Source organism: Coloeus monedula (assembly GCF_965178545.1).
Source record: "Coloeus monedula genome assembly, chromosome: 7".
Classification (NCBI taxonomy): domain Eukaryota; kingdom Metazoa; phylum Chordata; class Aves; order Passeriformes; family Corvidae; genus Coloeus; species Coloeus monedula.
This window is the reverse complement of record NC_138787.1, coordinates 34,851,028-34,872,925: the sequence shown is the minus strand read 5'-3', so window position 1 is coordinate 34,872,925 and position 21,898 is coordinate 34,851,028. Positions and strand designations below refer to the sequence as shown.

The 21,898-nt window shown below is 48.4% G+C and overlaps 1 protein-coding gene across 2 annotated transcripts; it reads right to left on the bottom strand.

Annotated features, from left to right (window-relative positions):
* Positions 1–1,350: 1,350 nt before the first annotated feature.
* Positions 1,351–12,573, bottom strand: LOC309575187 (carnosine N-methyltransferase 2; the record flags this gene model as incomplete). 2 transcript variants are annotated; one of them, XM_082285478.1, is made up of 8 exons in its annotated part: positions 1,351–2,381; positions 3,376–3,469; positions 3,769–3,899; positions 4,007–4,114; positions 7,185–7,237; positions 8,782–8,920; positions 10,275–10,336; positions 12,376–12,573. In XM_082285478.1, 8 exons carry the CDS (start codon positions 12,399–12,401, stop codon positions 2,026–2,028), a joined length of 969 nt encoding a protein of 322 aa, XP_082141604.1. In that variant the 3' UTR covers positions 1,351–2,025. The 2 variants fall into 2 exon arrangements, with proteins under 2 accessions (XP_082141604.1, XP_082141603.1); XM_082285477.1 differs by lacking the exon at positions 12,376–12,573 and having other exon boundaries at positions 10,275–10,395.
* Positions 12,574–21,898: the final 9,325 nt, after the last annotated feature.

The window sequence follows — 21,898 nt, the reverse complement described above, 5'->3', positions numbered from 1 at the left end:
TCACTACTGACAGGAAATAAACCATGGGAATTCATAGTGGAAGGAGAACAATGATGGGAGCAGTACTGAGAGCCTGTCCAACAGCCCAGCTGTTCACTCCGTGCCCTGTGCTGGGAGCCAGCACCAGAGAAGGAGATGCCTATGGAATAAACGGTAGGATGGATCAAAGGAAAAAGCTTGTGCACAGGTATGGGGTTCTCTGGAGCACGTTGTCCAGTTTTGATTGATGTTTCTGGAACTGACAGCAATAGTACTTGCAGGCCAGGGTGCCTCAGTCCTGCCAGGGAGATGATATCATGCCACTGTTTCCCATTGTTTTGCTCATCTTTCCCCTTACAGTAGTTTCAGGAGAAATGGCTGTGTTTCCAAAAGGTATGATAAAAACCAAACTTAAAAAAAATACCCGAAAAAAACAAAGGACAGAGTGGAGCCCCAATGACTCCATGGGCTCATTACCTTTTCACACAGGCAGTGCTGCCCTTGGCAGTAGCTGCATTCAAGTGGGAGGAGTGGGACAACTTTAGCAGGATCAGCAGGATCTGGGTGACAATGACATGGGAGGTCTTGCAAGCCACTGTGATGACTCAAGTGTTCATGGTGCTGGAAGAAGCCATTTGATCCATCCCAGGCCTCAACCTGGGCTCCTAGAGGTGTACAAGGGTGTGTCCTACCCATCTTAAGCATGGAAAAATCAGACACAGAGATATCTTCTGTGCCTGCAGGTATTTCCCATCTGATCTGGTGTTTTCTCCCCTCGGAGCTGTTTGCAGTGAGGCTGCTGGCACTGCAGGCAGCTTTTCCTCATGTGCTCAGTCCAGGGTCTGCACAGCACCATGGTGCCAAATGCAGAGCCAAACCTCACTGGCATTCTGTGTGGCATCTCCCTTTGGAGCTGGCTGCACTGGCAGCACCTCCTTCAGCCCTCTGAACAACCCAGGGCTCTGTGGAAGTAGTCTTAACATGTTAATAATACTAACATTTTAACCACATACACCACATTCAAGTACCATTGGTGCTGTTCTGCTGTGCTGCAGTGATGCTGCTCTGAGAGAGCCAAGCTGCCTCCCAGGGCTGCAGCACAAGGACAAGCTGCAGCTCACTCCCAGCTCTTCCACATCCTCAGGCTCATCTTTCTCACTTACAAGAAACCCTCAACGCTTCCATAAAATAGTACTTTGCATATTTTTTGTTTTTAACTAAATGACCTCTTTGCTCTTCATTTTCTGTAAGCCCACATGTGCAGAACCAGATGTGACGTTTTCGTTTTAAGATTGCTTTTATTTTATATGGAGACAAACAGTAGTAAGAAAGTAACAAAATTAATATCTGCCTGAAAGAGCACAGAGCAAGTATCATCCTGGGTTCCAAAATATGCTCCAAACAAAAAGGCTGATACATTTTTAAGACATGTCTATACTGCGAGACGCTGAGAGACTTGGGGCAGTAAATGCCTGTGCTGATAAAACCATGTGAAATAGCCTAGTGCAGAGCAACTTACAGCTCAGGCCTGGGTGCAGTGACATTACCTGGGTGCAAAGCAGCAGGGCCATCTCGCTGTTTTCCTCCTGGCACAGATGGAAGCAGTGCCTGGGTGGGTCTGTACACGGCCAGCGCAGGGGCTGCCACCTCCTCCCAGCTGCGAAGGTGGTGCAGACACGTGTCTGTGGCTGTGTAAACATGCTGGCTGCATAGAACAGTGGAAGTCCCACTGGAGGCACAGACGGGATGCATACTGTTAAACACAACTCCAGGTAGGCTTTTAGTGAGATGGAGCTCTTTGCTCTCTGGAAAAATATTCTCGTAGGGATGGGCTAAACAGCCAGGGTGCAATCCTGGCCCTGCCGACCTCGTCGGCACAGAGAGCTCATCCCAGCGCGGCAGGCGGCTCCCCTGGCGCTGGCTGGCAGGGGGAGGCTGCAGCTGACCCCCCTTCCCTTGCCTTCATCCTGCGAGCCCACCTCCTCCCTATGCTGCCCTTTCCCGTGCCCGCCGTGCCCCGCACTCAGCCCAGCTCGTCTCGGGGCTCTAGGACTCCACGACGATCATGCTGAGGTTGTTGCTGAAGATGACCCTGCCGTCCCTGGTGCTGCTGCACTCGGGCTGGCACAGAGCCTCCTGCAGCCGCCGCCGCAGCGCCGGCGGGGCCGTGCCCAGGAAGTTTTTTGTCCCCGTCAGGAAATCCATCATGCGGCCGCCGAGCGCGTCCCCCTCGATGAAGCACTCGGTGATGTCCCAGCCCGACGGGAACTCGTACACGCGGTGCTCCACTCCGAGCCTCTGCAGCACCTCCGTGATGCCGCTGGAGGTGATGTAGTGGCCGCTGTCGGTGGCGGGCAGGCAGTCTCTGTACTTCTTCCACAGGCTGGCCCATCCGCTGCTGTCTGCCGAGGCACCAGGGGAGGTTACTTTGGCAAAGCCAAGGCAGTCAAACACCAGCTAATGAACTATGAAATGAGCTGGAAAGGCTCGCTCGCTGCCGGCCCAGACCTTGACAGGAGCAGGAGGAGAGCTTTCCCCTTACGTGAGTCTGCTTACAAACATCTGTGCCTCATAAATTGCTAGTCTCCCTCAGCCCTCCCTCCGAAACTCTCCTGCTTAAAGGAAACTCCTGGGAGATGTCTCCAGCACCGAATTTGTTCAGAAGGAAGGGTACACACAGAGGTACCAACGTGCTGAACCTGGATGTCCGTGCAGCCTCTTAACTGTCCCTTGGCCAAAACTGCAGTTTTCATACATCAAACCTCAATTATGAATGCACATTGAAGAAATGTGGGAAAACAGCCCCAGAAAGCAAGGGAAACAGCCTACAGGCAATGGGAGAGGCAGTTTTAATGGGAAACATGGGAATTCATGCTTTTTCCACCACACTATGAGCAGGGGATTAATGAATGGCACAAGGGATAAAACATTCTATTTTTTAAAGAAGTGCCATCACATAGTGCCTCTTTTTTCCCATCCTACCATAAAGCCTGCAGCTCTTGGCAGCATCTGTTTTCCTGCTGGGGTCTGGGTCGTTGCTGTGCTAAGAGCCCCAAAGATGGGTCCACCCAGAGCTCAGGTTGTGTTTTTACACTGCTGATTTCACCATGAGGAAGGATTGACCCTCATTCATGGACAGCCACACTTCTCTCCACTACATCAGTTTCATAAGCAGGGAAGCAAGAGCACAAAGGCTGTGCCTAAGTCGATCCATCAGACACTGGGGTCCAGGGCTAAGCCCAAGATTGCATGCTCCATATGAAATTCAGCATTTGTTTTAGTCATTTACTGTAGAATAAACACTACTGGTATCCCCAGGTAAATATTTGTGACTCTCAAACTTCAAAGCTCTTCAAAATTCCATCAATTAAACAAAAAATACAAGGTCTCCCTTACCTGATAAAATTATGATCAGGAGTTTACCGTGATGGTCAAGGCAGCTGTGGAAAAACTTGATAGTATTGGGAATATCCTCCACACGGTACAGCATCTAGGAGAGACAGTGTCACAGCCATTATTCCTCCTCCATAGTGACCCTCCAAAGGCTTAAACCCTTTCTTTAGAGGTGTTTTAAATTCTGTCCCAGTTGCTTCCCAGCTTTTCCTGATTCTGCATGCACATTTAGGGAGACCTCATGGCACTGAGCATTGCCAGCTTTGGTGTTTGTAGAGCTGCTGCAGAATTGCTATGGGAGAGCTGTGCTCAGCTCTGGTCCTAAATTCAAGCACACAGCAGCACTGAAGGGAGTAGTTAAAGCCAATAATCCTGTGTCAAAGCAATGTCCATTACCTGGATCATGTGGATGAAGTCGAATTTCTTATGTGTGCCTTTCTCCTTCACCTGCTGTTCATACTCCGAGGAAGTGAGCTGGTGCCAAATAAAAGAAACATTCTGCAGGTCTGGAGCTTGATTCACCAGCTCTGTTTCAAAAAGTAGAAGAAAGCCATGAATTTCACAAAACAGCAGAAAAACCCATCATTCAAATGGACGGTCCTCACTATAACCCTGGGAGCAGGTGTAGCCTTACCTTTGTAAGCTGCCACGTGCTGTGGGTTGGGCTCCACAATCTCATTGTCAATAAAGACCCCTGGGTGCACAGCCTGCAGTATCCTGATCATTTTCAAATCCTGCTCACCTACTCAATAAGCACAAAGTCACTACTTTAGAAAGCAGGTAAACATGATGGAAGGATGCCAGTGCACCTGCCACCACTCCTGCCAGGAAACCCCCCAGCAGAAGTGAGGCATGTTGTGCTTTGTGGCTCATGCAGTGGCATAACCTGGTGATACTCTCACCATGGTATCATACTGCTTGAGCTAACAGAGAGGTACAGAGGAGCCTGAGAACAAGGCAGAGACAAGCAGCAGCACAAAAACCTGCTGAGAGCAATACCCTGGGTGGTGGGACAGACCAGTCAAAAGAATCACAGCTCACTGTTTAAAAAAATAACCATGAAACGTTAATTTGCAACAACCCCAGAAAGTTTTAATGGGTGCAAGGAGGCAGCTGACACAGCTGTGGAACTCCGACGTGCGTGGGGTGGTCCATGCCTTTGGGGCTGTCACAGGGACACAGTAGCTGCTGTGACACAGCCCCAAGTCCTGGGGAACTGCATCACAAGAGAAAAGACCCACTGAAACTCAGCATCCTGGATCCTCCCTTTTTGGGGATTGTCCACATGGTCTCAGCCCTGGGAATCAAATAACTGATGGTTATCTTGGAAACACAAGTAGAGACTCACATATTTGTGTGGAGGCGCCCTGCAAATTTAGCTGTTGGTGCTCCTGTGCTGCTGGGTAAGCTCTGGAGGAGCAAGCATCAGTCTGTCCTCCTGTTCTAGGAAATTTCCAGCCTTTTCTGAGGTGATACAGGTCACGCTGCTTATTTCCCAGAAATGCCATGACACGCCAAGTGTCTGAGTCTCCCTGGTTCACTTGAAACTATGTAAATAAACAGCAGATGCAACCACCTTGGTGGGACCTCTGCAAGAATCCTCTCTGTAGCTGATGGTGGGGCCTAAAAATAGTCCTGTCCTTGCAAATGTCACACAGAGAGGTCTTGATACGAGATACTGCATCCTCCCTGCTCTTTCAGCTGATGCACCAGCCATGGGAAGAGCCATCGTCTTTGGCAGGTGCTGCAGTAAATAGACTTCAAGGAGGGAAATATCAGCCATGCCAGCACTACAGAGACATCCAAGGAAGGAGGAGTCTTTTGAAACTGGAGAAAAAATACCCCAGGCCCCTGAGGAGCGCAGTGGCAGCAGGGCAGGGCTGGCCAAAGGCTCAAGGGAAGAGGCAGCGGCTGCATCCTTTGAAGGTGGGTGCAGGCACCAATACTGCTGACAGGAAGGCCGATCCCTATAGCAAGCAGCTGAATGATTTGTCACAGACCTAAATGCCAGTTTGTAAGTGCCTGGTTTGGGGAGCACCATCCCTTCGAGCTCCCTGCAAGGCTCAGGGCAAGGCCAGAGGCAGAGTATCACTGCCCCAGGCCCTGGAGCCACTGATGGAGGAAAATGGGTACATCAGCAGCAAGTGGCTATCTTAACAGCTGCTTAGGTTTGGAGGTTTTTTCACTCCACCTCTGTAAAATCCCTTAATCCACTGTTTGCAAGAGCAAACCTCAACCAAGGTGTCTGTAAAACCAAGCAGTAAAATACAGCACTCTAGGGCAGGAATTCCTCTGCTGCAGCTTGCCCTGCCAGCAACAACCCTGCAGCACTGACCACAGCAAGGCTGGGACAGGACTGGAACCTCTCTGCAACTGGCAAGTCCCAGCCCAGAGTTAAACCAGCCTTGAGAAAACATGGGCTGACTGAGCAAACATGATTTGGACCACAACACAGGCTTTCAGGATGTGGAGCTGGCCACTAATCCCCTTTAATATTTTCATCAACTAAACTAATTCTGGGGGCTCTGTGAAACCAGAGTCCACCTCTGAAAAGGTCAGGGATCAGATATAACCTTTTGCTTGGTGCCATCCCAGCTTACTCGCTGCCCAGCCCCAGAAGTTCAGCTCTTGCAGCCATGGGCAAGCTGAGGGGGTGTAGGTCCATACCCAAGGGACACTCACCCAGCAAACATAGGAAATTTTAGAGGTTTTATTTTGCCATTAAAACCTCCTCTGAAGAGGACATAAGGAAAATTAAGGACGATGCTAAAAGTTCATTTCCCCTTTGAGCTTTCGTGGAGTCAGAATTTCTGGTTTATATTACTTAATGAAAATAGAGGGTAATTGAGAACTGAATGATTTCTGCCTGCTTGGTTTCTCATATGCTCCAACATATTCCCGGTTGGGGAAAACAATCAAATGCTAATTTTCTCTTACTCAGGAAAACAAAACCAAAAAAAAGTGAGAAAAATACTTTCATTTGAAAGTAATAGTACTTAAAATTCAGCTGAAAATACTTTTTAAAGCAGAAGTAAACTCTGACAAATCAAACCAACACTTCTTTTCTCTACTCTTTATTTTCTCCCAGTTTCCCTGGGAGCAAAGTTGGCTGTTTCACCACTTTGTTTTTGTTGTTTTGGGCTTTTTTTAAACACAAATGCATTTAGAACAGCTTTAAAGCTATTTTTCCAAAGGATGGGTTTCTCTCTGGGGAAAAATATCATTTGCAGTTAAACCCTACTCATCACTGGGTAAAAGCAGTAACAAAAATCATGTCCTGAAAAAGCTGATGCAGCCCATGCTAGTGGTTGTGGCCAGGTGGTTTTGCAGTACTGGGAGCAGGGCACTGCCCAGCCTTGGCCTCTGGGATCCCTAAAAGCAAAGCAAAAGGAGAGATCCCCTAAGGGGGGATAGTCTAAGGCAGGATTTTGGGTGGAAGAAACATCTCCAATGTCTCTAATTCTTCTCCAGCAGGGTTTGCAGATGCTCTTGTACCTAACCAGAAGGAGGAGTCCTTGCACGGAGGCAAATAAAGCCAGGTGAGAGTCACCAAGGGGCAGAAGCTAAGCTAAAATCACACATATCTCACTGCCCAGAAAGAGCTGAGCAGCAGTGCTTCAGACGGGAGATGAAGACGGAAGGAAGGGAAGGAGCAGTCCCCTCATCCCAGCTCCCCTCCTCCTTCTGCCCTTCTGTGCTTCAGTGAGAAACGCTGTCCTTGATGCCTGAGCAGTTCTCATCATTGCCCATTGTTTCAGCATCTCCTGCTGCTCCCCACAGGGATCCCCATCCCCCAGCACCCCCCTCCTCACCTGTGCCACTCCCAACTCCCAGAACGCTGATGGTCGATTTTCCAGTGCCAACACTGAAAGGATAAATACACATGACTTAACCACGCTGTATCACACGACTTCATGTTTTCATTCTTACTGCTTGGATGACACATTGGCCTGGAAATTTTCATGTTATGCACATGAATTGGTTTAAAAATTTGAGCATCCCCTTTGAGCCCAGTGATAACCAGCGTGGCAGGAGCCTGCCCAGATCAGCCAGCTCATATTTCAAAGCACAGTAGGCACCAGGGTGTAGAGTTTCTCACCCTTTGCCAAGGAGTTTTCTTCTGACTATGGCTGGCATTGTGCAAAAAGGGAACCCCAGGGCAAAGAGGCTGTACCTGGCTGGATTGGCACTGCTGGGGAAGTAGGGACAAGGTGAGCTGGGGAAAACCTCAGCACCCTCAGGAGGAAATATTGGATGTAAAAACCCAGAAAATCAAAACCATCAGGCTATCCAAGTGATTGGAAATCATCTCTTATCAACATTAATCTTGGTTTGAAATTCGGAGGAGGCTCTGAAACTTCAATAATTTTTATCTTAAAAAAATTGCTCATTAAAAGACTCCAGTCACGTGCTTCCTAAGAGAATATTTAATAACAGCCATGCTCTGACATGATTTATGGCCTTACTCTGCTCTCAGGTGTGGATTGTGCCAAGGGATTGAGTTTCCCAAACACAACCTCAGGAGACACCGCAGCAATGATTCCACAAGAGTGGAATGCGTAGTAAGTCCTGAAGGGTGTGAGCAAGTCCAGGACCCTTAGCCATAATGAGGGTCAAGACCCTTTGACAAACACAAAATCAGCATCATAGAAATCCACAATGATTTTCCATGATTTAAATTCACAATTAAAATTTCTTAATATAATCGCTAATGATGATTATTTTATTGCTTATTTTATCTATATCTGTCTGATCTGTAGAATAAAAATTTGCCTGCCCAAACTTTTTTTCTCATTGGAGAATACAGTTGCTATAACATCCAAAAAATTACCCAGATTTGAAGGGGCTTTCTTGTGGTTTGGATCTAGGCTGTTCTGAAGCTATCTGCAGTTATCCAGCCTCAAGATATTACATCAGTACTTTACAAAACTGATTACCATTTGGTACTTAAGCAATGCAAATCGACTTAGGATAGAAATAAGGAGGTCTTAGGGGATTGGGAAAACCACAAATTAGCCACTAAGAGGGAATTAGAGATGTGTTTCTGTTTGGATGGATGTGATGAAGTCCCAAAAGCAGGGAGAGAGCATAAGAGAGCTTTCTTTTGGAAAAAAAACAACCAACCAAAAAAACCCAACTTTAATCCTCGGAAAATCAGCTAATGAAAAGAGGTGGACATGAGAATGAGGTCTTGACTCTTTCCTTAACTTAAGCTGAGAGGCACCACAGTGCATTAATTGAAACAGCACGTACTCTGGAGCCATTAAACAGAATATCCTAAAAACCACTATTAAGGCACTTAAATGTGAAAAGCATTAAAAGTTCATTCCTGCCCCAAAAAATCCTTCAACGTTTTTGCTGGCTCCCAGGATAACAGAGAGCTTTCCCAGCTCAGGGAAAGCTCCTTACCCAGCCACGATGTTGGGCATTTGTTCCTTGTTGAACTCGTCCATGCACTGGTGCTCTGTTGAGTGGTCCAAGAAGGACTTAAAGGCCTCCACATACTCCTCAGCTGTGAGGCTTCTCATGGAAGGGATCATGTAGAGCTCTTGAGAAACAAATATGGGTTGCATGTTAGAGGCTTCGAGGCACGTGGAGGGTCAAAGCACTTACCTTGTGAGAGAAACCCAACCCAACCCTACAGAGACCAGAGATTTGGGAAAACGATGCAGAGGATGCACTTTCCAACCTGTTCACACTCAGGGCTCAAAAATTATTCTTGGGTACCCTTTGATATAAGCATGTTTGCTAAATGGCTCATCATTACAGGTCAGCCTGAGGAAAATGTCTTCAAAGTGTTTAAGCCAGATGTGGAGCACTTGGTTTGCAGGAAGGGATGGAACAGGAGGGGTTTTCTGGAAGACTAAAAAAAAGGTGAAGGGGTCCAAACCCGGGGGCTGTCACTCGTGCCCATGCTGGACAGTGTGACTGAGATGGGCAGCTCCTGGCACACTTCCCAGGAGGGATGATGCAACACAAACACTGCCACCTGCAGCTGAAGCAAAAGTAGTCAACCCTGTGCATCTCATTTGTGACTGACCAGCGTGGGACTGAAAAGGGCTGCCAGGGAGCTGAATTCCCTGCTGGGAACTGCAGCTCATGGCCAGGAGGGCAGCTGATGGCAAAACATTTCATCTGAATGAGCTCGTGTTCAAATGTGGGTGGCTGACAGCAAGATCTCTCTCTCTGAGGCAAAACCCAGGGATACTCAAAGGATTGCAAGCAATTATTGCAAAGTCTCCCTTCCCTGCTGTCCCATCCCAAAGATAGGGCTGTTGCCAGGGCACAGGCTCTGGCCAGCTGCTCAGGGCTGAGGTGCAATGACAGGACTAAGACCTGAGGTTCGTGAGAAGATGCCCTGCAGGACAGAGGGCTGCAGTAGGAAGGCACTCCTAGTGCAGCCTCCACCTGGGAGATCAATGCTGAAAAGGCATCGTTCAGTGGGAAAAAAAATCAGCTATTCCTCCTAAATGAAATGAGGTTGAAGGACTCAGCAGTACATTTTCATCCTCATTTTTGCCTTTCAAGAAGCTGCTTTTTTATCACCTGCTTTCAGTCACCACTGATAAAAGAACTATGTATATCTCACCCAGGACAGTAATCTCAAACTGAATGTCTCTGCTGTTTCCAAAACCACGTCCTTGGCAGCTGTGTTCCTGGTCCAACCCTACTGGTGGTAAAGACATTAATGTCTATCCTCAACACTTTGAACTCTACCCTAACATAAAGCTGAACTCACCTGAATTGCAGCCAGTTAACCATCCTGTTTCTTCATATATATATGTATGTATTTTTTTTTTAACTATCTCTAACTCCAAAATAATTAAAACATGTTTGCAGTGATAGCAATCTAAGTGGGCATTTTACTTTAATCTCTTTTTTTCCTTTTGTCTCCCAAATACCTGAATTATCGTGTGGAGTTGTCAGAATCTCTGCTTCAAAGTTCATGCTGGAGAAACTATTCCTGTAAAGAAAGTATAGCACTTCAGTTATTTGAAGAACCTTGCTTTTTTGAAGCTGCATTCAAAATGCAGAACAAAAGGAAGATGCTCCAGGACAAACTTTCCTCTCCTGATAATCCATGTTTTATTTTGTTCTTTTTTACTAGAGAAAGCCAGAACTTCTTTGTAGCTGATCATAGTCATAGAATCCTGGAGTCAATAGAACAGTTTGGGTTGGAAGGGATCTCAAAATTCATCTTGTTCCAGTCCCCTGCCCTGGGCAGGGACACCTTCCACTATCCCAGGTTGCTCCAAGCCCTGTCCAACCTGTCCTTGGACACTTCCAGGGATGGGGCATCCACAACTGGGCACTGCTCCAGTGTTTGTGTGAGACGTGTTGTGGAAGTTTTCATACTCCTGAAGAACCATTAACCAGTTAATGCAGTGGCAGGCATTAGACTGACATTTTCCTTTCTTCATTTTCCTTTGACAACGGGCCTCGTACATAAAACAGGGCTGAAGTGCCACTGGCAAAAGGAAGGGATGAATTTAAATTGGAGCAAGGAGCTCACTTCTGCAAAGACAGGATTGGGATGAGGCTGCCTGTGCAAAGGGAAGAGTCACCTCCTGGGTAACCACATTTCAGTATTGAGATGCACAGCATGTCTTAGGGGTGATATCCTGTACAACCTGTGTTAGGCACACCAAAGCTTTGCTGTTAGAAAATGCTTCAGGACAAGCAGCCTGAGATAGCAGACTGCAGCCCAATAGTCTTCTCTGCCAAGGAAAAAATCCCAAGAGGAGGAAAAACAAGGCAGGACGTGGAAAAGTAAAGAAGGGAGTCTTGTAGTGGGGCTTTGAGATACAGATACGTAAGGACCATGCTGGCCATGTGGCAAGGAAGTGGCCCTGTGCAAATACTGCAGTGCTTCGGTCAGCGAAGGCAAGAAAAGACTGAGATGTCCCAGAAGTCTTGGAGACACTGGGGCACTGCCAGAGTCCTGCAAGAGCAGCTAATTTCATCTGAGTTCAGTGCCAAAGTCGTGTAACTTGCTTCCATGGGGTATGTCAAAGGTCTCTCTTCCACCACCTTGCCCTCACCTCTCCCCAGGAAAGACGTCTCAGAAGTTCAGCAGGAAGAAGCCAGAACTCAGCCCACCTCCATAATCTCCAGCTTGGCTGCGGGCCAGTCTCTCCAATTTCCACTCAACCTCTGACCTCTCCCATCTCTGCCTGTCAGAACAGAGGGCTATTTTGTCCCCTCAGCTGGGTGAACTCAGCAAGATGGTTTTCAGAGTAAATCTCCTACTAAAATGCTCAAGGGTAGTGTGGCTTTTCCTGTGCAGGGAGGAACAACTCTGGACATAAACTCCATTTCTGACCGGTCAAGTGTTTCCAGCCATGCCAGGAGACCGGGACAGACTTCAACACAAGCATTCACCAGCACAGATGATGCCAAGATCTCTTCCCCTGGCACTTTTGCCATTTCTCCGCAGGCAGGGGTTGGAATCTGAGACTGATTAACACGTTGCTGAGAAGGTGAAATGGGAACAAACAGACTTCCTCTAAAACCTGGCTTAAAATCCAGACCAGATCCTAAAATTTGTAAATAACATTTTGGGCTGGTGCTGCCGACCCCAGGACCCCAATAACCAGCAGCAGGACCAAGGCAGGGACTGCCAGGGAGTGGGATGTCCACAGGCAGCTGGTTCTGCCACAGCTCCCAGCCAAGACTGAGCTCACAAGGTTAAACCTCTTCCCTCCATGAACAGAGCTGGGTGCATTATGGACAGCAGGTGCAGGGAATTCACACTATTACTTTGAGTGATGCACCCCTTTAAGTTGAAAAAGTTGTTTCTAGGAACACAAATTGAAAGAACTTCTTCATAACTCATAAATTTCATTGTTCCTAAACTTAGGCTGCGGAGAGGCTAAGGGGGGAGACCCCATCCGTCCCAGGACACGGACACATCTGCTGCTACTCCCACCTCACACACACCCACCTGTGACACAGAGACAGCAGCTGGGAAACACCATCCCGCTCCTGCCAAAACCCACATACCTCTTCACCTCTGGAGGCGGCTCCATGGTGGGGGTGGATGCTGTGCAGGGACACAGGGGCTGGTGATGATCCTCGTGGGTCCCTTCCAGCTCAGAACACGCTGCGATTCCGTGAGCCGGCAGCCGGGCGCGGGGCTGGGGGCAGCCGGGCGCCCGTGCCCTAGGTGGGCATGTCCAGCCGCAGCCCCGCACGGCGCTCGGGCACCGCGGCCCCGGCGTGCGGCTCTGCCGGACCTGTCGGGACAGGCAGCGTCACTGGGGCAGGGACAGGGGGAAACCCGAGCCCCGCGGGGCAGGAGCGGGGCGCCGGGGCGGGCAGAGCGCGGGGCCGGGCGTCCGCAGCGGTGTCCTCATGGCGCGGGGGCTGCGCTGCGTGCGGGGGAGAGAAACACAGAAAGGGACACATTGAGACTTCCGAGCCTTCGGAGCCGGAGTGGCTGAGGGGTGCGAGCCGGCGCCGGGCAGACCGGGAGCTGTTTCCGTGCACTTTTTAATGTGCTGCGAGCCCTGCCTCTCCTTCCTGCTCGCCGCCCTGGGCTGGAGGGAACGCTCTCCTGCATCCTTGCGGCGCTGCTGCCTGATGGATGGGGGATGCGCTGGGAGATCTCTGCCGTCCCCAGGGAGAAGAGGAGCTCATTGGCTGCCCGGAGACCTGAACAAGTGATTTTTCCGTCTGTGACTCAGGGGCATAGCTGTAGAACCTCTAGCGAGCACTGCAGCCCCCGGGCAGTTTGGGACTCCCTGTCCTGCCCCACCAAAGGGACGGCGGGACCGGGCAGCCAGGACGGGGGGGCAGCGAGCCCAGCCTGCTCCCGCTCTGCTTGCTAAGCCGCAGGGATTAGAAAGCAAGGAAACTTTTTGGGGGACAGCTATCCAGGGCAGAGGTGGCTGGAGATCCCCACGAAGGGTTAACACAGCAGAAGGTGCGGCGGTCACCAAACACAGAAAATCCTGGGCGTTCCCTGCACTTGCCTCTGGATTTTTCCCCTACCCGCACCCACGGGACTGATGCTCCTTTTGCCTAAAATCAAGTAACAGGAGTGTAAAAAAGAAAGGATTTAAAGACTTTATATTTCCAGGTGAGGTCCACTGGTGGAAAGAATAGCATTACTATCCTCATCATTGCCTTTGCCTGAAGACAGAGGGGGGAACAGATTGAGAAGACGACAGATAAAGCCTCCCCTCTTGCTGAAATCCTCAGAAAACTTCCTGCCCCGCACAGATCCCTGAGACCAGGGACGTCAGGTGGAGATGCTTCACCAACAAGCGACCTGCCTTGGTTTATACCAGATTTGGCTTCCACATGGATTTAAGTTATTCACCTCAAGGCAGGTCCGCAGCAGCACGTTAAGCCAGAAACAACTGCATTGCTACTCTTCAACAAAATATTCAGAACATTTTAAGTGAGGAAAGACCAGAACCTCTTTGCTAGGTCTAAAGTGCGGATTTGGCTCCTGGTGCCGTTCGACCACCTGGGCAGTGATTTTACATCAGTTAGTTCAATCCCTCAGCATTCCCACCAGAGATGCCATCCCCCAGACACCAACCGCGCACCAGTGGATGCACCTGGAGTGTCCCAGCACCCGCAGCAGCCTCGTGCCCCCCAGCCACCTCTGCCTTGTCCCAGCTAAGTCATCCCGCACCTCTCCCCATGCCAAAGCCAGGGATGGACACCCCGCAGGTCCCGGCAGGAAGCCATACCTCCCCGGAGCTGTGGAGAAGTGCCCAGCAGCCAGGAGCTGCGCAGCCCTTGGAAACCTCCTTGTACATCCAGGGGCGCTGCTCCCCCTCCCTGCCGCCCTGTGCCCCCCCGGCTGCAGAGCCCACGTAGGCGCATGCCACCACTGAGCCGGCATTAGCCTCCAACAGCAGCCTTTGTTCCGCGGGGCTGCGAACAACGGGACATTGTGGGCAGCTGCCCGCGCCGGCAGGAGTTGGCAGCGGCGTGGCTTTGGAGGATGTACCCTCTGCCAGCCGTGTTTTCGGTCGTTCTGGCGAGCTCGTGACTAAATCCGCTCTGAACTCTGTTTTCCGTACAAACTGAAAAAGCTGAGTTTTGATCAGAGCTCGAAAGCGAGATGATGGCTGCAGCCAGAGCTGGGCTGCGGGCAGAGGAAAACAAAGCGACTGTTTTTCCTCCTACACTCTGCGGCTCCGGAGGTCAGTTTTGGGCTGATCCTGAAGAAATAGGTCATTCACTCCCCCCAGGGCAAGCCTGTCTGAGGCTGGTATTGCCCACAGCCCCGAGCCCCCCTCAGGGTTCCATCTCCATCAGCCCACCACAAGACGCTCGGACCCGCGTCTCCAGGCTGAGAAGCCTGGGTATCGAATTCCAATAAATTTACCTTCTAAATAGCAATCAGCTTTTAGGCTGATGGTTGTCAGGAAGGTTCTTGGCATTTTTAGAGTGTTGATGGCAGAAGGATTGGGATTAGATGGTTTTAAAGGTCCCTTCCAACCCAAACCAGTCTGTGATCCCATGTTTACTGCTTTGTTTTTTGAGACCCTTCCAAATCCGCCTAGAACAATCGACTAAAGCCCAGGTAATGTAACTCTGATTTTCTTGTGAGCAAAGCTCTTCTGTAGCAGTTTCCTGTTTTATTGAAAATGTTTTCATCAGTTAGATATTTTCAGTTTTCCAGACTAATCTTCTCAAGTACAGCAGTTACTGTACTCTCCTAGGTGAAATATTTCATGCAAACATGTTATTCCTCATCAAGCAAGTTCTGGCAGAGAGAAGGACAACCAACAACTTTGTAGCACCCATTTTCCTGACAGTTAACAAGATTTCTCATTAAAGGAAGAAATTTTGTTTTTCTTTAATCCTTTAATCCTGGGCAGCAGTAGATCTTGGACTCTGAGCAACAGTGTTTGTTTTTATATGTGTATACAGGATATTTGCCTATGAGAAAAAGAACATAATTTCTGATAAATACTGGAAAAAAGACACTGCAGAAGCAGAACTCATCCCTTCCTGGGGGAAGCAGCCCTCAGTGCTGCTGGGTTCCAGGCATGTTTCTGTTCAACCTCCCAAAAAACCTGAAGTATCTGTGTCTGGATTTTTTTTTTTTTAACACAGCCCTTACTGCATCTTTATTAAAGCCTGGATCATGGTACAGCTCTTCCAGACCTTTTAAAATGACCCTTTTCAACCCACTTGACTAGAGGTCATAACTCATGTAGTTGTAATTACAGAGCCAAGGTAAAGGCAGAGGGAAAGTCCAATACAGCTGCCTGCAAAAAAGGCTCTTTGATTCAAGGTGAAATCCAGCTTTGCTCTACAACCCATCCAGTATTGAAAAAATAATGTCTCTGAGAACAAAGACAGATATGGTAAAATGTGCCTTTTACCACTCCAAAACTCACATGTCTTCAGCCAGGAAGACAGAATTTTGGTTTCTCTGGCTGTACCTGTGCTGCTGCCAGTAGCATGTGCTGGGAGTCCAACATCAGCAGGATTAAACACATCCAACAGGAACAGCACTCCAAAACAGGGGTATTTGCAAATCCTGTGTACCAAAACATGAAGAACTACCAGCAAAAGAGATTTTGTCCCGAGCACAAAGTCAGCAAGTAGTAAGGCCAGAGACTGGTTCCTGAGAGGTTTTTGTGGCTCAAGAGAATTAATTGAGTGGGACAGGAAATGAAAGACCCGAATTTAAATTAGTTTTACTTACCTGCTCTTAAAGCCAGCCTGAGCCCAGCCATCACACCACACGTGAAGGGATCGGAATGCTCCGACCAGCTGAGGTGTCCCAGGAAAAGCCACTCTGCCAGGCAGAAATCTGGAATTCCACAAAATTGGAATATCTCTTGGAATGTACAAAGGATGATGAGTCAGCTTCTTTGTGGCTAAGCAAAGAGGAGAAACAGTGGGAGAGTGGGTATGAGACCAGTGGGGGATGCTCACCTTTCACAGAAGCTTTGGCTGTTCTTCTGTGAATCTTTCTGGTCTGTCCCCCTCTTAAAAAGAGTATCCTCATCTGAATTAACTCTTCTTTGAAAGCTGGGTCAAAGCTTCCTTTCCACTGGCGGTACATTCAGCCATCTCTCAAACTCTGAGGAGTATTTACAAAAACAGATCAAATCCAGCACCTTTGGCTAATCAAGTTTATCAACGTGGGTGTCTGTCATTGAGCAGGTTGCACTAACCGAGGACAGCATGTCCACACCAAGGCACTACAGATTGATTTTACCAAATGCCACTAGGTGGGGATGCAAGGACACTTTTCCACTCTCCGTCGCGCTTTGATCCCATCACGTTAAGCTCGAGCTGGTCTTTCCCACTCACAGGGGCTGCTGTTGTCTTTGCTTTTTCTCTTTAGGAGCTGACAGAGGTCATTTGGAAACTTATCACTCGCTGAGTTCTCATCCTGTAGGGATCAGCCCTTAGGCAGCAGTTACAGTGCAATTGCTTCTTGCTGAATATTGCTCTCTGCACCAAGACTCAGCAGAGGGAAGAGTGGAGGCTTTGCCTTTCAGTTTGTGGATTAGTCTTCTTTTATAAGGTGTGGAAAGGAAAAGTACTTCAGATTGAACACGGAGGGGGGAAATGGTATTCAGCAAACTGGTAATCTCTGAAAATGTCCCCACTTTGGAGCAGTTATTGTGGAGAAAAGCCAGGAGATTTCCTCAGGCTCAGTAGTCAAATCTCTGGGTAATTTCTTTTGCTTTGTTTTGTTACTCCTCCTTTGAAATCCACAGTTCACCTAGGAATAAGAGAGATAAAATCAGGAGAATTGGTTCGGCAGAGGCATAGGCAGGATCAGCCCTGCTCTCTAGGGCAGGAGCACTCTGCAGAGGTGCCCAGGAGCACATTTAGGCTGCAGGAGTCTGTGCAATGCATCAGCAATGCTGTGGGAGCGAGGAGGGCTCCAGTCCTACGGTAATTGTCAGCTCTGACCTCCAGTAACCTCGGCCTTCTGCAGCGAGCACCCACTCTTACTATTTTATCTCAGGTGTCAGGATATTTGGTGCTTATATTAATTCCCAGCTCCTGAGGTCCAGTGAAATGTGAAAAAAAAAAAAAAAACCAACCTCTTCTAGCAAATATTTAACAGCAAAATTTCGGCTTCAGGAGTGTGCTAAGGTACCCAAAATGCATTCCAGGCTTCAAAACACAGAAAATGCTTTGAACGAAATCCAAAAATTGATTAATTTTAGAGCAATTTCATGAATGCTTTCAGTGGTTGGCAGGGAGGGAGAGTGGGTGTCAGGGTGTCTTCAGGAGTCTGAGAAAAAAGACTCTGGTAAATACCCTGAAAGCAAATTAATCTTTTATCATAATGATCCATTCAGGAAAGTGAGAGAACAATCCAAATATTCAAATATGGAACTAATGCTGCCAGTTCATGGCAATCCATGTTTTAAGGGAGAACAGAGGCACTGGGGACTGTTTGGTTTTGAAATTGCATCTCCACTAATTGCTAAAAACTGATTGTTCTACTTCATTAGGCATGAACAGAAGAGCAGTTGCTTTTCCTGGGTGAGAGGGTGGAGAGGTTGCAGGGCGAGGGCTGAAGGAGAGCTGGGATGGCAGCAGGGGCCATGTCCCTGCACTCTCTGGCTGGGGACACCACAGGCCTGGATCTACCATCCCTGCCAGGGCAGTCCCAGCTGCTTCAGCAGGCACTGCAGATTCCAGCTATTCCTCTTCTGTGTTTTTTCCTCACTGCTTAGTAGTCTCCTCATGGTGACAACAAAATGTCTGTTTTCCAGGAACCCATTTGAGCTTTATGGATTAGCCATGGAAGGCACTTGCAGCCCTCCATAAAGCACGCTGACACGTTCTCTGGTGTATTCCCAACTTGACTGAAAAATTGATCAAAGCTGATAGAGTTACAGGGCCCTGTGTCCCTCTGCAATCTGCTGTTGTGCTGCTCAGCCCTTACAGAGCCAGCAAAGCCAAACCCTCTGAAAACCCAGTCTGAAAATTACACCTCCATCCTGCCCTTGGCTCTGCACCCTGGCAAGGGCCACGTGCCTCAAGTGGGTGCTGTGCAGGATGTGTCCCCCCTCCTCCCCCAGGTGCTGCTGTTTCTCCTGGAGCCAAGCTCCCCCCAGCATCGTGGGTATCCCCAAAATACAGCTGGGAGTGCCAGCAGGGTCCTGTCCTGCCACAGAGCACTGACACTGCAGTGTGCTCAGGGCTGGCACATGCTCCCCCCACAGCCTCGTGTGCCTCCTGCATCCCCTGTCCCATCTGCTCCAGCAACAGCTCTCAGGAGAGACTGCTTAATTTACAGGAATTTTTAGCAAACTCATTAAAAGTGGGCCTGCTGGAGAAGATGGGATGTCATGCAGCAGCATAGCTGCTGATTTCTACTGCAAGACCTCATCAAAGCCTTTTTCCTTTCTCTCCCTGTCTCCCAACAGCTCTTGGTTTTGTTCACTGAGAATATCAGTCCCTTGGAGCAAAGTCTGTGCCTCATTTCATCCCAAAATCTCCTCATCTTTGGGAGTGCAGCCGGGTGTCGGGTGTGCTGTCTCTCCCCAAGCTTCCTCTAGTGTGCTAGTCCTACAGAAACACTTCCTCTTTCTGCTTATTAATTACAGTTTGATTTCTGCTGGAATGCCAAATGAACACTGAACAGCAAATCCAATTCCGATTCAAAGAGCTTCCAAATGAGAGGTCAGGCGGGATACAAAGGATATTAAGATAACTGACAAGGGATCAGAAGTGGATGAGATAACAGAGGAGATAAGGCACTTGCCTCCAGTCTGAAATGTGCAACTAGAGCCAAAATGCTCTTCACCATGCTGTAAATGATCCCCACTGTGGTGCACTGCCAAATTCAGTTCGATAAAGCTGATCAATAAACATGCACAGATGAATGTACAGGACAGGACACGCCGGGAAAAGAGCACAAGGCTCTGTGCTGCCTTCAAGCCACAGACAGCCAACAGCTAAAAGACAGCAAGGGAGGTGCTTGGCTTTTCAGCTCTTTGTAGTCATAGTATCATTGAATTGTTTTGGTTGAAAAAACCCTTTAAGATCATCGACTCCAACTGCTAACCCAGCCCTGCCAAGCCCACCATTAAACCACGTCCCCAAGCACCCCATCTACACTTCTTTTAAATGCCTCCAGGGATGGTGACTTACAGCCTGCAACAACTTTATTTAAATATGGCTTTTTAATTATGTCAAAATTATATTATCATATAGTTCTATCAGACAAAAAAAAAAAAAAAAGTGCAGTAATGAATAGTTTCAGCACAGGCAGCAAAGAGGTAATTTTTAAATTGTCTATGTTCATGTAGATAGATATCCAGGATAGTCAAGAAAAAAAAGGGGGGTTATTTTACTGCAAGCATAAAGCACAGGCAACCTTCTATCACCTTGTAAAGTGCTGGATGTTGTCTAGTTTCTAAGCTGTGTGCTGTTGTAACACACCTCAGCAGTTTATTTATGTTTACCTGAATATTGACAAAAATAAAAGGATCTCAGAGCTGTTTGCTCCCCTGCCATTCCCTCCAGCTATGGCCAAATTCTGATGGGCTTCTTCCCGTGTCCTGCAATCTGCACAGATCCAGAAGGGGTGGACACCACATCTGCAGCACAGAGCAGAGCCCTCCCTGCTGCTCCGTGTCACTGCCATGGGGTGACCCAGGCAGTGGAGGGGTGCAGGATCAGCCCCAGCACCCCTTGGAGGCAGCTCCAGCTGCCTGCACAGGTAAAAGTGGGCAGCATGAGCCCTGGAAAATAATATCTTTTCAGACAAGGATGCTATTTAAGTCATCATTACAGCAACTGTAATTTTTATTGCACAAAGTCCTTCATGGCCACCGAGGTGACAACAGGTCCTGCTGGCCCCAGCTCCCCCATCTATCCTTGCTCTCTCATGTGGCTACAGAATCTCATTTCCTTTCCCCCCCCCAGTCAGATTTTAACCACTTACCCCTGAAAGGGCCCAATTGCTGAGTTGGGGGGTGACCCACAGCTCCAGGCAGGTGCGAAGAGCCTGAAGGACCAGCACCAAGTATTTCATTAACCTCCATGTGTCAAGACCACAACTGCTTCAAAAATCCCAGGAAACAAAAGCAAATGAAGCACCTCTGGTGAAAGCTGGACCTCTCTGAACTGAGCCACATTCCGTGGCTCATGCCATCAGGCTCATACTTGCCCAGCCCCTGCAGTCCATGCTGCAGATCTCGTGTCTGCCCCCCTGGAGTGGCCATTTCCCTCGAAGTGAATGTCCCTGATTGCTTGCACTCACATATTCCCTAGGGTGTGTATCCTAAACATACACAACATTTCAGGAGCTCCTGGAGCTATTTTCCGCAGCTTTTATGCTTTTCTAAGAGTGAGGAGGGAAGAGGCTCGGTCAGCTCTGACACATTCCCATCTGCAGGATTTAGTGGGATTCCGAGCTGTTAGCAAACCTAACCCAGGCCTAAGGTTTTCATCTCTTTTCCTTCCCCTCCTTACATGGTAAATATGTGAGTGAGCTTTCCTAAAGCAACAAAGATATTTTTGATCTTGATTACTAGCATCAGCTACAGGGAGAAAATTAGAATTCAGAATTTGTTACCAGCACTTCAATTATTCAGTGTTATCAAGTTGTCACCAGGCCTTTAATTATTTTTCAGTTTATATCTAATTTCCCACACTATGTTTGCTTTAGCAATGTTAAGGTAGATCTGCAACTGTAATCGGAAATGTCCGAGTCCTTTATGATGCTGGGGACTGGAAATGACAACGTTAATAAAATTCACACATCTCCTGTGCCACAAGCCCTCATCAATATAGTGTTGATCTGCAGCTGACATGCCATTTAATTATGCTCTTTTGGTACCAATAAACACTTACTAATATATTCAAAGTGAGTAAACAGGATATAACACTGACTGTGATTCTGCATCTGTTTAAAGACTGGGCACGAGACCGTAAAATTTCACTTTCAAAGCCTTTCAGTATTTGACTTTGCTTTTTGGACACTGGGAACATCATTCTGTACAGGGTATGTGCACCCAAGCCATGGGTGTGTACAGCCAGGACAGGGCTTGTATTGCAGAGATTCACAGAGGATTCAGCAGTGATTAACACCAATTATGCAGAGAGTTATCACTGTGTGCAGAGATCATTTGTCTTAACACACCAGGAAATTCTGACTCATCAAAACATTATGCAGAGAAGGAAGCTGATTGCAATGATAGAACTGGTGCAGCTCTCCCAGACCTCACCAGAGCCAGCAAAGAGGCAATTTGCCAAGTTTCCTACCCAGTCCAGGACACGAAAACAGTGGGATTATTACACCTGCTGTGGAGGCCCTAGGGAACTCTTCCAGCTGCTGTGCAATCAACAACACTGGATCTCTGAGGGAAGACACAAAACAGCCATTTTCTCCTCTTTTCCCCCAAAAGGCTGTTAGCAGTCAGGGCCCACTTTGTCCCTGATGTGCAGGCGATGTTTGAGGACACAGCAGGTGAGCAGCCTCAGACCAGTAGCCAAACCTCCCTTAGCACCCATCCCCAGCTGTCCTTCCCCAGGCCCAGGGCTCCCAGAAAAATGGGCAAAGCCTGTG